This window comes from Pisolithus orientalis, assembly GCF_024613125.1.
Source record: "Pisolithus orientalis strain OTSU chromosome Unknown F5J12scaffold_22, whole genome shotgun sequence".
Lineage (NCBI taxonomy): Eukaryota > Fungi > Basidiomycota > Agaricomycetes > Boletales > Pisolithaceae > Pisolithus > Pisolithus orientalis.
Genome location: NW_026260803.1, coordinates 634718 through 646915, shown reverse-complemented (window position 1 = coordinate 646915; position 12198 = coordinate 634718). Strand labels below are relative to the sequence as shown.

The following is a 12198-nucleotide window of genomic DNA, read 5'->3' as shown; positions in this document are numbered from 1 at the left end:
AAATCAAAGGTTCTACCATCTAGGTACTGTATAGGCACACCACCACTTGCTCTTTTTGTCTTTTGTGTTGGTTTTGGTTGGTTTTCACCACTGAACCACACTTGGACTCACACCAGCCATGACTCAGCATGCTTGCACCATCTTGGGACTCCCCACAACTTTCACCTGAGGTGCAGCCATCTGCTGCTGATCAACAGTGGGAGGTGTGACAAGCAAGTCATTCCATGCCATCCTTGGCTGCCATTGGCCCCAGTTGGGATTCTCCAACATCTTCCCTGACAGTCTCACTGCCACCTAGATTGCTGTTGGCATCTGCACAAATTCCACCAACTGTGCCATCTCCCCCTAAGCATGGATGGATGGATGAGCAGTCAGATGATGCAGCAGCCTCTGAGCCACAGGCCATCCTGGCTACATCATGGCAACCATCTCCATGGCCTACAGCCACTGATGCTGCCAGTGGTGAGTTCCATGTCATCTCTTGTTCCCCCCAGTATTAAGTGTAATAGTATGCTTTTCAGTGCTGCAACAGTTCACCAGTGACTTGGGTATACAAGGAATTCATGACAAAGGGCCAATTACAACATGTAAGTTGTTTTATGATATCCCTCACATATATATCAATCATCCAGCAGTGGAAAAAGTATGGCAGCTTGTGGTTCTTCTCTTGGGACTGGCTGATGAGCACCCACCCCATCTTAACACCACCACCAATGGGCCAATCATTGTGGCCTACAACCACTACAGCAATATATTGGTGGAATCAAGCATCCAGTTTTGCCTGTTGCTTGCAAGGAGAGCACAGCTGGCAAGGACTCAGCAATACATACAAGATTTGATGACCAGGGATTGGGATGGTGAGGATGAATTGGAACTGGATGAGGATTTATTGTAATTGTAGCTATTGGTTGTCAACAAGTAGTATCACATTCCATGGCCATGAAAAATACAAATGCTAACATCACCTACATTTCTTGGAGGGACTAGGAGTAGGAAAGTCATCATCAGGCCACTTTGGTACCTTCTGCACCCAGTTTGAATGCCACATACCCCTCACATTGTCTATGCCAGTCCAGTGCATGGGTACTAGAATTGAGGGACAAATTTAATCAACAATTCAGGGACAGGGGCATGAGTACTGACTCATTGATGGAATGGGGAACTTGTGCTTTGAGTTTTCCTGTTTATGGGCACTCTTGATAGTTGTTGGCACTACCAAAGGATCTGCCAGCTGGACAGAATCAGGCAAATCAGTGTGGTGGCCTTCTGGCATAGGCTGTGCAGTGCTTGTGTTGCTGCCCACAACATGCTGCCCAGCATTTGGTGGTTCCTTGCCAATGGCTGAAACATGTTAGCCATTAATGTTAACAACATTCAGCTGTTGTGATCCCACTGGCTTACCAATTGGCTGGCAGGTGTTGCCCTCAGCTACTTGGCATCTGGCAATCTGCTGTGGGTAATCCAGTGATGCTACTGCCTCTGCAGCATCTTCATCCACCATGCTTGTTCCTCTACCATCATTTCCATCTGGCAGCAATGTTGGTCATAATTGACAGAGATTGGATTCATCATCAGAATCAGACCCTACAACTTTGTCCCCCATTAGATAATATTGCTGAACATTTAAGTTCCAGATGCATTCCTGCATACCTGTTTGCTGTCACTGCTTCCTCCTACTCTGCATCATTCTATCCATCATCCTTTCATCTGCCAACTGATCTGGGGTCCCATCCAAATCCTGCTTCCCACCCATCCATGCTCCACTGCTGTTGGCCTCTGCCACTGGCATTTGGAGGGACCCTCCAGCATCTCTCCACTTCTCGAAGCCAAATATATTGTTGGGATGCTGCTCTTTTCACTCTTGCCACCATTCCAAGATTGCTGTCAACCCATCCTGGGTAAGTTGGCTCAGCTCTTTGAAGGGAACATCAGGTGGCAGAAACTGGGGTGCAACATAAAGTGCAGTGTTGGTTGTTATTGCACTCCATGGAACAGTTGCCTGTGAATTCCCACAGACCTTCCCTGTAATGCATGTCAATGAACAGTATTTCTTCTATTGTTATACATATGATAGTGAAATGTCACAAACATCCACATGATATCCTTCAACTTTGGTGCCTGCATGTCCAATATGTTTGGGATGTATGGTGTGCCATTGTCACTGACTGGCAGGATGGTTTTAGGTTTCCCATTGCTCTTTCTCTGCCTTGACCATGGAGTGGCATCTTTGTCTGGCAACTCAGCATTGGTGCTGCCATTCCCAAATGCCATTTGTGCATACTTTGCAAATTTATCCTGGCACTTGTCCAACTCCTCAAATAATTTGCCATTACCCAATTCATTGTTGAAGTCATGTCTGGACAAGTTGGTCAAAATCTGGCAGTACTCATCTGAACAAAGAACAAATTCCTCACACTCCAACTATCACCTCTCCATCAGCATCTTCCCATGCTGCCATCACTACCACCCTGGACCCACACTGCTTCCACATTTCCTTATCAAATTCCTCAGCATATTTATGGCCTTTCTTCTCTGTGGTTCTGTTTCTTGTGAGTGATGGGCAGCATTGCCAAATGGTACCTACTCTGATTGAACATCCCAGGGTGGCTGCTGCTCATTCCATTCTATGACCAATGCCTCAGCCTCTTGTATCTCCTTGGCAGTAAGGGACTTCATAACAGTGTCAATGGCCTTCTGATAAGACTTGATCATTTCTGCTGATCCCTGCTTGATCCTGGCTTTTTCCAACACTTTGTTGATTGATTTCTTTTGACAGTGCATGACCACCTTCCTCAGTGTCCAACCACCACCATATTTGATCAGAGCCTGTCAACTACAGCTCCAGCCATAGTTGTACAACCAAGTCTGAATTGCCTGGAAATGGTAAGGATATGCCAGGTAATCAATGGCAGGTGTGGCACACCTTCTTCTTCCAAACCCATTCATGCATTTTCAGCATCACATTGGCATCAAGGTTTTTTATTTTGTTTCTGAGGGTTAACATGATAGAGCTCTTCTTGTTTTGGTTGGCATTTTTCCATGACTCTAGCTCAGCATCAAGAATTTCAATTTCAGCTGGCTGAAGACTGGTCCCCTTTTGTGGTGGGGAGGGTTTGGTGTTGTTGGAGAATGAGTCACTTTCATAGTCACTGGATGCCATTGAGGATGGAGGTGCTTTTGTGCAAATTTTCTTGGGACAGCTAGTATGATGTCTGTTGAAGAGAATAGACTTTTCCAGCATTCTCTCATGTCAATGAAGGTTACATTCTGGTGTCTAGTCCATTCTTGCATGCCAGTTGATTGGACAGTTTCCCAAGATGGCTAAGGTTGTTAGTCAATCATGAGATTTCCATCCCTGAGCCATGTGCAAAGGCAGTGCCTCTCAGACTTCATGGATCCAAGATCTTTGGTAATTGGGCAATGTGCATTGAGACACTGTGGATGGTATAGTCACTATGGGCATGATGTAGGACAAGGCTTTTTGCAAGTGCTCATTCATTTGATTGATCTCTCAGCAATGTGCAGGTGCCAGCAATGAATTCATGTGCCAGATCATAAGACAGCATGACCATAGTTGGTGGTCAGACCTTGCTAGCACATGTCAGCTGCATGTATTTGTTGCAATCAAAACCCTTCTGCATTGCAACATTCATCATGGGGAAGTCAAAGATTGCACCAGCAGGACCCACTGCAAGAGTGACCCAGTTGACCTGGAAAAGAGTGAAAACCACCCAAGGATATAGGGATAAGATGGTAAAAGTAGCACCCAGAAAGCAGGTGCCATGCCATGCAACTCAGCCTCCTGTGTGGCCTGGCTCTGTTATCCTGGATCACCTGGACTGCCTGTTGGATGATGAGGGTGTACAACTGCCTTGCAATAATGATGTATTGCCTGCAACACCTTCTAAACCTCAGAAAAGTCAGGTGTGTGGAATGTCACATTGCCTGACAAACCTGCAATGACAGTGTCACACAATTGTAGAATAGTTATCTGCAGCAGTGGTTGCTGCACCAATGGCATCATCTAGCCATCCTGTTGGACATGGAGGCCCCGCCTGAGCCAAGGGATTGTATCCTGTGTGGAGCAGATGGCATTTTCTGGTGCACTGAGTGTGCCCATTGACTGGTCTTCTGCACCATGTGTTGCCAGGCAGAACACAAGCACCAGCCATTCCACAGGGTGGAACAATGGAATGGAACATTCTTTGAGGAATCATCCCTGCAGCTGGTAAGCAGCTCAATCATGAGGGTTGTTCCTGTATTTACCATTCAGGCTGGTTTGGTACTGCATGTTGGGCATGGTGGGAAGCACTGCCCAGCTGGTGGTTGTTCAAATGATGAAGTCACAACTGAGGAGGAAGATGATTGGGAGGATGTGGATCAAGATGGTTGTCCACCAAATCTGCAGGCCCCAAAGAACCAAAGCTGTCTAATTGTCATGCACACCAATGGAATACACTACTGCAATGTGCAGTATTGTAGATGCCCTGGGGCAGAGGATTCACACATACAGCTGATGCAGGCTGGGATGTTTCCTGCTACCACAAAGGCCACAAGGACTGCATTTACCTTCCAAGTACTCAATGACTTTGTTTGGGACAATGTGGAATGTGGTACCTCAGCAATGAATTTCTACAGCAAACTTCACCACATAACCTCCAATGCCTTTCCTCATCTGGTGCCAGTGCATCCTATGTGTTGAATTGTATCACTGCAACACAACTCTTAGCTGGATGATAGGCTAGGTACAGGGAACTGCTGAGAGTTGCTAGGATGTGGTGGCTCCTGAAACTACTGAAATGGCAGGGATCCCACACAAGTGCAGAAGATGCTGGCCCTGGGGAATTAGTGTTATTCTGTCTGGCATGTCCTCAGCCTGGCATCAACATTCCTGAAGATGAAACAGATTATTCCCAGTGAGTGATAACATGAACACTGCTAGCCATTTATACAATGTGTAATCCAGTTGGACACTGGCAAGAAGCTTGGTCATGGATAGGAATTTAAAGGCAGAGCATATGCATCCAAAGGATGCTGGCAGCAAAGCCTGGTTGATAGATGGAAAGGGGTACATGGTTGTATCACAGCCATACAAGGAATATTTGAGTGGCACTAAAAATGTGGTTGAGGTGGGTGATGTATAGGAATGTATTACCTGATGGACTGATCACATTACAAGATCTCAGATTGCAGCAATCATCAGGCAGTTAATCAAGCAAATGCCAACTGGCAGCAGCTCGCATCTACAGGAATAGGTGGATGTGCCTGTGCATGGCATGGCTGTTTTGTGCCACATGCAATGGTCAACTTCCAGAAGGGTGAACAGTATGAATAACCTTGTAACAATGTATGACAATATTGGCATTGACATCACAGGCAGGTTAACATGGACTATGTGCTTGCACATGCTGTCAGGCATGGCACAGTCCCTGGCCAGCAAGTGATACATTTCTATGATATTAACTGCCAGTATAGCAAAGGTTTAGGACAATGGCTACATGCCAATGCCTATATATCCATGCCAGATGGCATGCAGATCTGCCCTGGCATTGGGTTGTGGCATGTTCATGGCCACTGCACAGAATGCTTTGCATGATATGCTCCAAATTTCATTGTTGGTGCTGGCCAGGTGGATGGGGAGATCATGGAAACCTTGTGGTCCTCCCTGAATATCACTTCCCCATCTGCTAGAGGCATGGCTACTCCCTATCAGCAGGAGGTACTTGATTTCCAAATGAATGATAGCAATTTCCTGAAAATGGTCAGAATGCATAAGTCTAGTGCTTGTATCAGACATGGTTGCATGGCTAACAGGCTACAGCAATGAGACTCAAGCAGAAACTCAAGGTTGCTGAGGAATCTTATTTAGTTGTTGAAGGCAGGTTTGCTGATTTGAATGGTAATGTCCCACCAGCAATCAGCCAATCATGGGGGGAAGAAGCAGCAGCAGCATTGGGAAACTGGCTGTCAAGGCCACAGGCCATGGATATATATGAGGTCAGGCTGCAGAAAGGTAGGTAATGAAGGTTAACCTGGACAGGATTTGCACTGAGTGGTATTGAAGCTCCCTCTGCAAAGGCAATCAAGATAGATTTACTGGCCATCCCCCAGCCAGGGCATTCACAGGGTATGGTGACCTAGATTGTGAAGGCATTAAAGATAGAGGAAGCACAAATCCAGCTTACAGTGGCATGCTGGCACATCACCTCAAGAGTGACAGAAGCTCAAAATCTCACCATTGCATGTCACCATGATCATCTCCAGTCCCATATACACAGCATTTTCAACACTGCTGAAAAACTATTTGGGGACAGACTTGAGGATGCCAAGCTGTCCTGGTCATCTAATCCCCATGATCCAGAAACCATTGCATTGCTGCTGCCATCCAATGTTGGCAAAGATCATTTTGAATGATCTGGCCTGGGGTATGTGACAATAATGGAGCTGCAACTGTGGCAAGGACAGGCCAATGAGCTTGAAGAGAAGGCAGTCATCTTTTGGACTGACATTTTCCATGGAAGTAACTACCACATGGCCATGCATGCCTGGGGAAGGGTGGCCAATGCTGAAGCAGTGGTGCAATGTCATGCTGCTATGTGCCACCAGTGCTGCATTCAAATGAGCAGGTTAGGGGCTGGGCCAGATATCCTGGAGTGATACAAAGAGTTGAATAACTCTGACCTAACTATCAGCATGGCAGTATCTGACCCAAATGCCAGAGGTCACAGAGACAATACCCTACCATGGATCTGGACAATGGATGTACCAAGGGACATGGCCACTAATGATTGGATGTCAGAATGTGAGAGGAGCAATCACATGGCAGCAGCATCTGAGATTTACTTACCATTTTCTCTAGTCTACAGAGTCAATTGGCTCCAGATGAGGGCACTGTGGGACAGATGGAAGGAGGAGGTTCAGCTGTTGAAATGTGAACAGGAGTGGACTAAAAACTTCTTTGAAAACAAGGTAAGATTTTGGACCAGCAGAAAGGCTGCCACATTGGCAAAGGGACAGGCTGGGCCAGCATGCTATGCCACACAGCAATGCCAGATGTATGGCAGATTAGCATGTCTTCTGTGAACCATTTCCATCTAGAGACCACTAGCTATCTGCAATGACATCATTTTTGAGATCTCCCAAATGATGCCAGGGTTATGGATTGCATATTGGTTGGTGTAGTTGAATGTGAGCTGAGCATTTGCTAATGAGTGCTGCCTTAATGGCAGACACATGCCACCATGCAAAGCCATGGGAAAGTTGGCCAACACTTATATAGTATGACATCTCATCTTTCATGCCAGTAAGTCATGTCATCAACGTTCACCATGGCCAAACTCTCCATGGCCATACAGTACTTGGGAATAAGGTTTTGTCACCTTGTCACTGCCATGAAGAAGCTGGATTGGTCTGAATACTGGCACACTAGTTGGTATCAACATTTCCTGGCAGAAGTGGTAAGCCACTGTTCCTGTGGTGGTGCAATGGTTGATAGTGGTACAGGGTACAATAGAGTGTCTGATGGGCACAGCATCTCACCATCCCATTACCCTGATTGTGCCACTCACAGCCAACAGGCTGTTAACATACCTGAACAATGGTGATCAGAGTCCCTGCAACATTTTAGCTTTCATCAGAAGCTTGAATCCCTGCCTGACTAGGATTAAGGAGTGCCATGTCAAACTGGCTACTACCATGTCCCATGCATGGTGGCAGAATGACAGCAGCAAAGTGGAATTGGGATATGAGAGGAGACCTCTGTGGAACGTAATTACAGAAGCCATGGAATTTTTTGCAGGAGTATCAGTAAGTGGTGGCACACCTTTGCTCACTTCCAACTCACCTGTTGTATCAGAATGGTGGCATCTTGCTACCACTGCTTATTAATTCACATCCATCACCCACTGCCAAATGTGCTGCACTACACACGATGTGCACAGAAGGCTTGAAGGATATTGATCAAGAGTTATTGTATCTTTCCAAGTTAATCTTACATTCACAGGAGTGGATGTCATCACTGGAAGCTGTTACCTGATCTAAACTTGCTTTACAGGTTGTGTGGGTGGAGTCGGTGTTGAACATGCGGGAATGAATATACAGCCTCTGTACATATTATCAACCATCTATAATGAGTTTACTTTGGGGCTGGTAGCTTTACCTTATCAGAATCTATGCTGGTAAATGAATAGGGGCATTCCCTTGATCAATGGGTCTTTCGTGTACTCTTCTCCCCATGGCCCCAATCATGTCAATGTCATTCTTGGGCTGGCAGTCTATAAAGCTATCCACCAGGTTCACAGTCAGAGATCCATGATGTGCCAGTGCCATTGAACCATCTCTGGCATGGTGCTTGAAAACTGCCCATTCAAAGATGCCACTAGTGAAACTGGCTGGTCATCTGGACCTTGATTCATGTTGCCAGCAGTATCAGAAATGTGCAACCCCCAATTGGAACATGTGCAAGGGGCTAATATCTTCTGTAATGTATACTTCAGCAGTGTTCACAGTTGTTCAAGGTTGTGTTCTGGCCAGGCTGCATTCCAAAATGCTGATGAGGCTGTGTTCTCATTGCTGCAGAGAGCTTATATGCCACATTTAGTTCAATGCTACCACATTAGTCACTACCATTGCCAGCAACATTGGCCACACAATTGCTGTGGCTGGAGGGATCCATGCTGTGTGTATTCCTTGCATCTCCAGACAATATCCTCCTTGTTGCTGGTGGATTCCCTTAACTTCCCCAACCTGATCACATTAGAAATGTCTGGTACCAGCACATTCCCATCCAACTATCTACTTTCTGACCAGCTTGTGGAGTACATGTGCTGCTGAGTTCTCCATGAGATGCATCCTTGCACTGCCACTGTCCTGCCACAACCTCTTGAACTCAAGATGCAGACATGGATTGTGCTCAATCAAATGGCAGCAACACTGGCCCAGGCCTATCATAATCCCCATATGCTGTTTTAAGAGAGCTGCTGTGTGTCCTGCTAACATTTATTGCAGTTCCCTCTGGCATTGAATTAATCAGGCTGTTGGAAAGCTTATTGCCTTGAGAAACAGGTTTCAATTTGAACCAGGAGGCCCACATCCTTTCTGCTCACCCACCATATCTGAGTGGGTATTTGGATGTTCCTGCAATCATTCTGGGTGAAGGGGATGCAATTGCTTTATGGTATCTACCCAGTGCAATGTCACAATCAATGCAGGTAGGCATTGTGATGTATCCTGCTGTCCTCAGTTCACAACCCTATCAAGGACCAGATGATGGGAGCTATTCCCCCACTTTCCAATATGTTGACTCAAAGCATATCCCATGGTTCCTGGTGAACATCACCCAATTACTTTCTGGTGGATCACCATTTGCCAGTGGGCTGCTTAGAGATTTCACCAGCCTGGCATCAACTTGGTCATGCCATGAGGGTCATCCTTGTGCTTCATCTCAAAATACTCATTGCTAATGTTGTAGACACTGGCACACCAGCCTTCCATATCTGCCAACCTTGCAGCTCTGGCCACTCAGCAATGGATCCATACTGTCCAAATGCCATTGGCAATTCTCTCTGCTACACTTTCAATTATGCACCCTCCTTTGTACAATGCCAGTCACCAAGCCATGCAGCAGCTGACTGAGTGGTCTGCCATGAATGATCCCAAAATGTCAGCAGTCCTCCAACACTAGCCAATGGTTTACACCAACATCTCCATGATTGCTAACTGGTTGGCAATTATTCTGAATGCATTCTTGACATTCCCTCTCTTGGTCTTCAATTTGATTACTGGCCAGGCACTGTTGTAGCCTTTTCTGGCCAGCTTTTGCAGCATGGTGTGAATGATGTGAGTGGCAACCATTGCTCACTAGCATTTTACATGCAGGACAATATTCACAACTGGCTTGGAGTCCCTTGAAGTGATTGGATGCATGTTCCATTGGTGTGGCAGGCTCTCACAGGCATGTAATGCACCCATGGCACCCTGCATTGTATTGTATTGGTCCTTATTTAATGCCCCAGGCATCCAGTATTTGATCAGCACAATCCCAGTTTGAATGAAATCTATGAAATCAATGCAATATTACTAGCCACCATTCTGTGATCATATGAAGTATAGGTTATGATCTTATACTGGTGGTAAGATATGCAGTATACCAACAATTTGTGCTATGCTGCATGTCCATATCTATAGTACCCTAGCTGTGTGCTGCCATATACAGAACTATCTGTGCTGGATGCCATGTGCTGACATGAATCCTACTCAATCCAGATGTGTGCTGTGGTATGTTTGGTCAATGCCATCAGCTGCTAAGAACTGCCAGTTTATTCTTCTGCATCTAACTGTGTGCTGCTGTATGCAGAACCATCCATGCCACACATCAAACCTTGATGTGGATCCTAAGGCAGTCAGGTGTTTACCACTGTTTGCCATGCCCATGCTGCCAGCTGCTGCCACATTTCCAGCATGTGCTGAGCAATATCTGCTGGCTGCTGCAACCCTCCAGAGACTCCTGGAGCAGGTGCCACCAGGTGCTGTGGTACATGTTGCCACAACTTCCCCATGAATTATGCTGCATGCTGCAATGTGCCATAATGTGGAATGCCATATCTGTCAGATGCTACTGCTTCCAAATACAAGGTGCTGCACTGCTGAGCTATCCCAAAGCATGCTGAGGTCTTGTGCCAACTTCCAGTGCTGATCTACACATGCTGCAGCATGCCACTGGATAGGTGACATCTCACACTAGGCTACTCCAGGTACTACAGGGACAATTTGATTGTGGCCTACTCATGTGTTATTTGATAATAGAAGCTGGGTTGGTCCATACAGCAGGGGGATGACTCAATGTAGGGCTCAACCTCCACTGGCCCATGGGACACAGCCAATTGTCAGCCTCTGCTGGCCCTGTCATATGGTACAATGTAGGTACATTATGTGCAGTGTTATGTCTTCAAGTTATATCCCAGGGATGGGGGTCACACAAAAACGACAGCATCTTCAACAAGCTATGGCTGGCAATGTGACATTATATGAGATCAACACCACCACTGTAGTGGACATGCTTGAAGGCACATTGATGCCACAGACAGTCCAGACCTTGAGCAGCATACTGGTGATCACATTTATTGGAATGAAACAAGTGCTGACTGATTGGCTATTGCAGACCTTTCAAGTGCAATGGTATGTTGTGTATGAAGCCCTGAAATGGTTGCAAGAAAATAATGTGAACTATATGTTGGAGTGAAATGACCCCTGTCCATACTTGGACTTAGGCACATGATTGTGTTGCTTACATAAGCTGTTAGAGCACACCCATACACTAGTAAAATTTACCTAGTCCCTCAGTAGCTTGACAGACTACTGAGGTTCCCTACAGATTCTTCTTTGGGTTTCCCTCTGCAACCCCACAAACTTCTTCACTATGATGACATTAAGATATCCCATGAACATATGCTCACACTTCCAAAAGATGGCATACCTGGGGAAATAGAGGCAATGATTCACTATCAGGATAGCAAAGAGGCAGCTCTTCACAAAAGAGAGGGTTACACCATGAACAAGCTGGTGCAGGATGAAGGTGAAGTGCTGCAAGTCATTAATGTCATCACATTTGAAGCTGAGATGTCACTTTCAACAGAAATTGAGGTACCTGATATAGAAAAAGGGTGCTGTAGGCAACCTCAGTAGTGAACAATCTACTGAGGGAACAGTGTAATGACTGTGTAGTAAGTGCGCTCTAATGGCTTATGTAAGCAGCCAAACATCACACCGAAGTAAGTGAGAAGACAGGGGAGAATATATCTCCAACACCTGAGGACATTCCAACAATGCAAGATGAGAGTGAAGAACCATGACATGATGATGAACATGATGGTATGTCTTCAATGCTGTGAATGGAATAACCCCAGTGATCAAGATGATGACAGATGATGGGGACATGTTGCCCTTGCATGTGCTTGGCATGGCAGATATGGATCAGACAAAGGTCTTGACAATGGAGTTGAGGGCCCAAGCACTAGCCAATTTCAACAATCAGACACAGGAGGGTGGATATGTTGTGCACCATGGCATCACACCAATCAGAGATTTTACATCCCCATTGAACTTGGCTGCCACACAGAACCCTCTTGGAGCAGCATTCCCCATGCTCTTTCCTTATGGGACAGGCACTATCAAGGCAGATCACCCTGTGGAAACCAGTCT

General features: G+C 46.0%; 5 protein-coding genes across 5 annotated transcripts; 4 read left to right on the top strand and 1 right to left on the bottom strand.

Annotated features, from left to right (window-relative positions):
* Nucleotides 1-224: 224 nt before the first annotated feature.
* F5J12DRAFT_784058 (uncharacterized protein) lies at nucleotides 225-895 on the top strand (the record flags this gene model as incomplete). The annotated part of the gene is made up of 3 exons (XM_051742974.1): nucleotides 225-462; nucleotides 522-587; nucleotides 633-895. 3 exons carry the CDS (start codon nucleotides 225-227, stop codon nucleotides 893-895), a joined length of 567 nt encoding a protein of 188 aa, XP_051598554.1.
* A 222-nt stretch (nucleotides 896-1117) lies between these two features.
* F5J12DRAFT_784057 (uncharacterized protein) lies at nucleotides 1118-3160 on the bottom strand (the record flags this gene model as incomplete). The annotated part of the gene is made up of 10 exons (XM_051742973.1): nucleotides 1118-1341; nucleotides 1402-1527; nucleotides 1555-1615; nucleotides 1651-1678; nucleotides 1750-1914; nucleotides 2018-2022; nucleotides 2167-2356; nucleotides 2415-2540; nucleotides 2585-2826; nucleotides 2924-3160. 10 exons carry the CDS (start codon nucleotides 3158-3160, stop codon nucleotides 1118-1120), a joined length of 1404 nt encoding a protein of 467 aa, XP_051598553.1.
* Nucleotides 3161-3787: 627 nt separating this feature from the next.
* Nucleotides 3788-6141, top strand: F5J12DRAFT_784056 (uncharacterized protein; the record flags this gene model as incomplete). Its single annotated transcript, XM_051742972.1, has 11 exons — nucleotides 3788-3924; nucleotides 3988-4110; nucleotides 4180-4228; nucleotides 4274-4684; nucleotides 4741-4916; nucleotides 4967-5129; nucleotides 5180-5325; nucleotides 5377-5563; nucleotides 5630-5719; nucleotides 5815-6013; nucleotides 6041-6141. The coding sequence occupies 11 exons, from the start codon at nucleotides 3788-3790 to the stop codon at nucleotides 6139-6141; spliced, it is 1782 nt and encodes a 593-aa protein (XP_051598552.1).
* A 297-nt stretch (nucleotides 6142-6438) lies between these two features.
* F5J12DRAFT_784055 (uncharacterized protein) lies at nucleotides 6439-8092 on the top strand (the record flags this gene model as incomplete). The annotated part of the gene is made up of 7 exons (XM_051742971.1): nucleotides 6439-6626; nucleotides 6693-6802; nucleotides 6860-6969; nucleotides 7280-7303; nucleotides 7356-7504; nucleotides 7662-7806; nucleotides 8054-8092. The coding sequence occupies 7 exons, from the start codon at nucleotides 6439-6441 to the stop codon at nucleotides 8090-8092; spliced, it is 765 nt and encodes a 254-aa protein (XP_051598551.1).
* Nucleotides 8093-9720: 1628 nt separating this feature from the next.
* On the top strand, nucleotides 9721-9903 carry F5J12DRAFT_697238 (uncharacterized protein; the record flags this gene model as incomplete). Its single annotated transcript, XM_051740447.1, has 1 exon — nucleotides 9721-9903. A coding segment is annotated over one exon (183 nt), but the record flags the coding sequence as incomplete, so codon positions are not given.
* Nucleotides 9904-12198: the final 2295 nt, after the last annotated feature.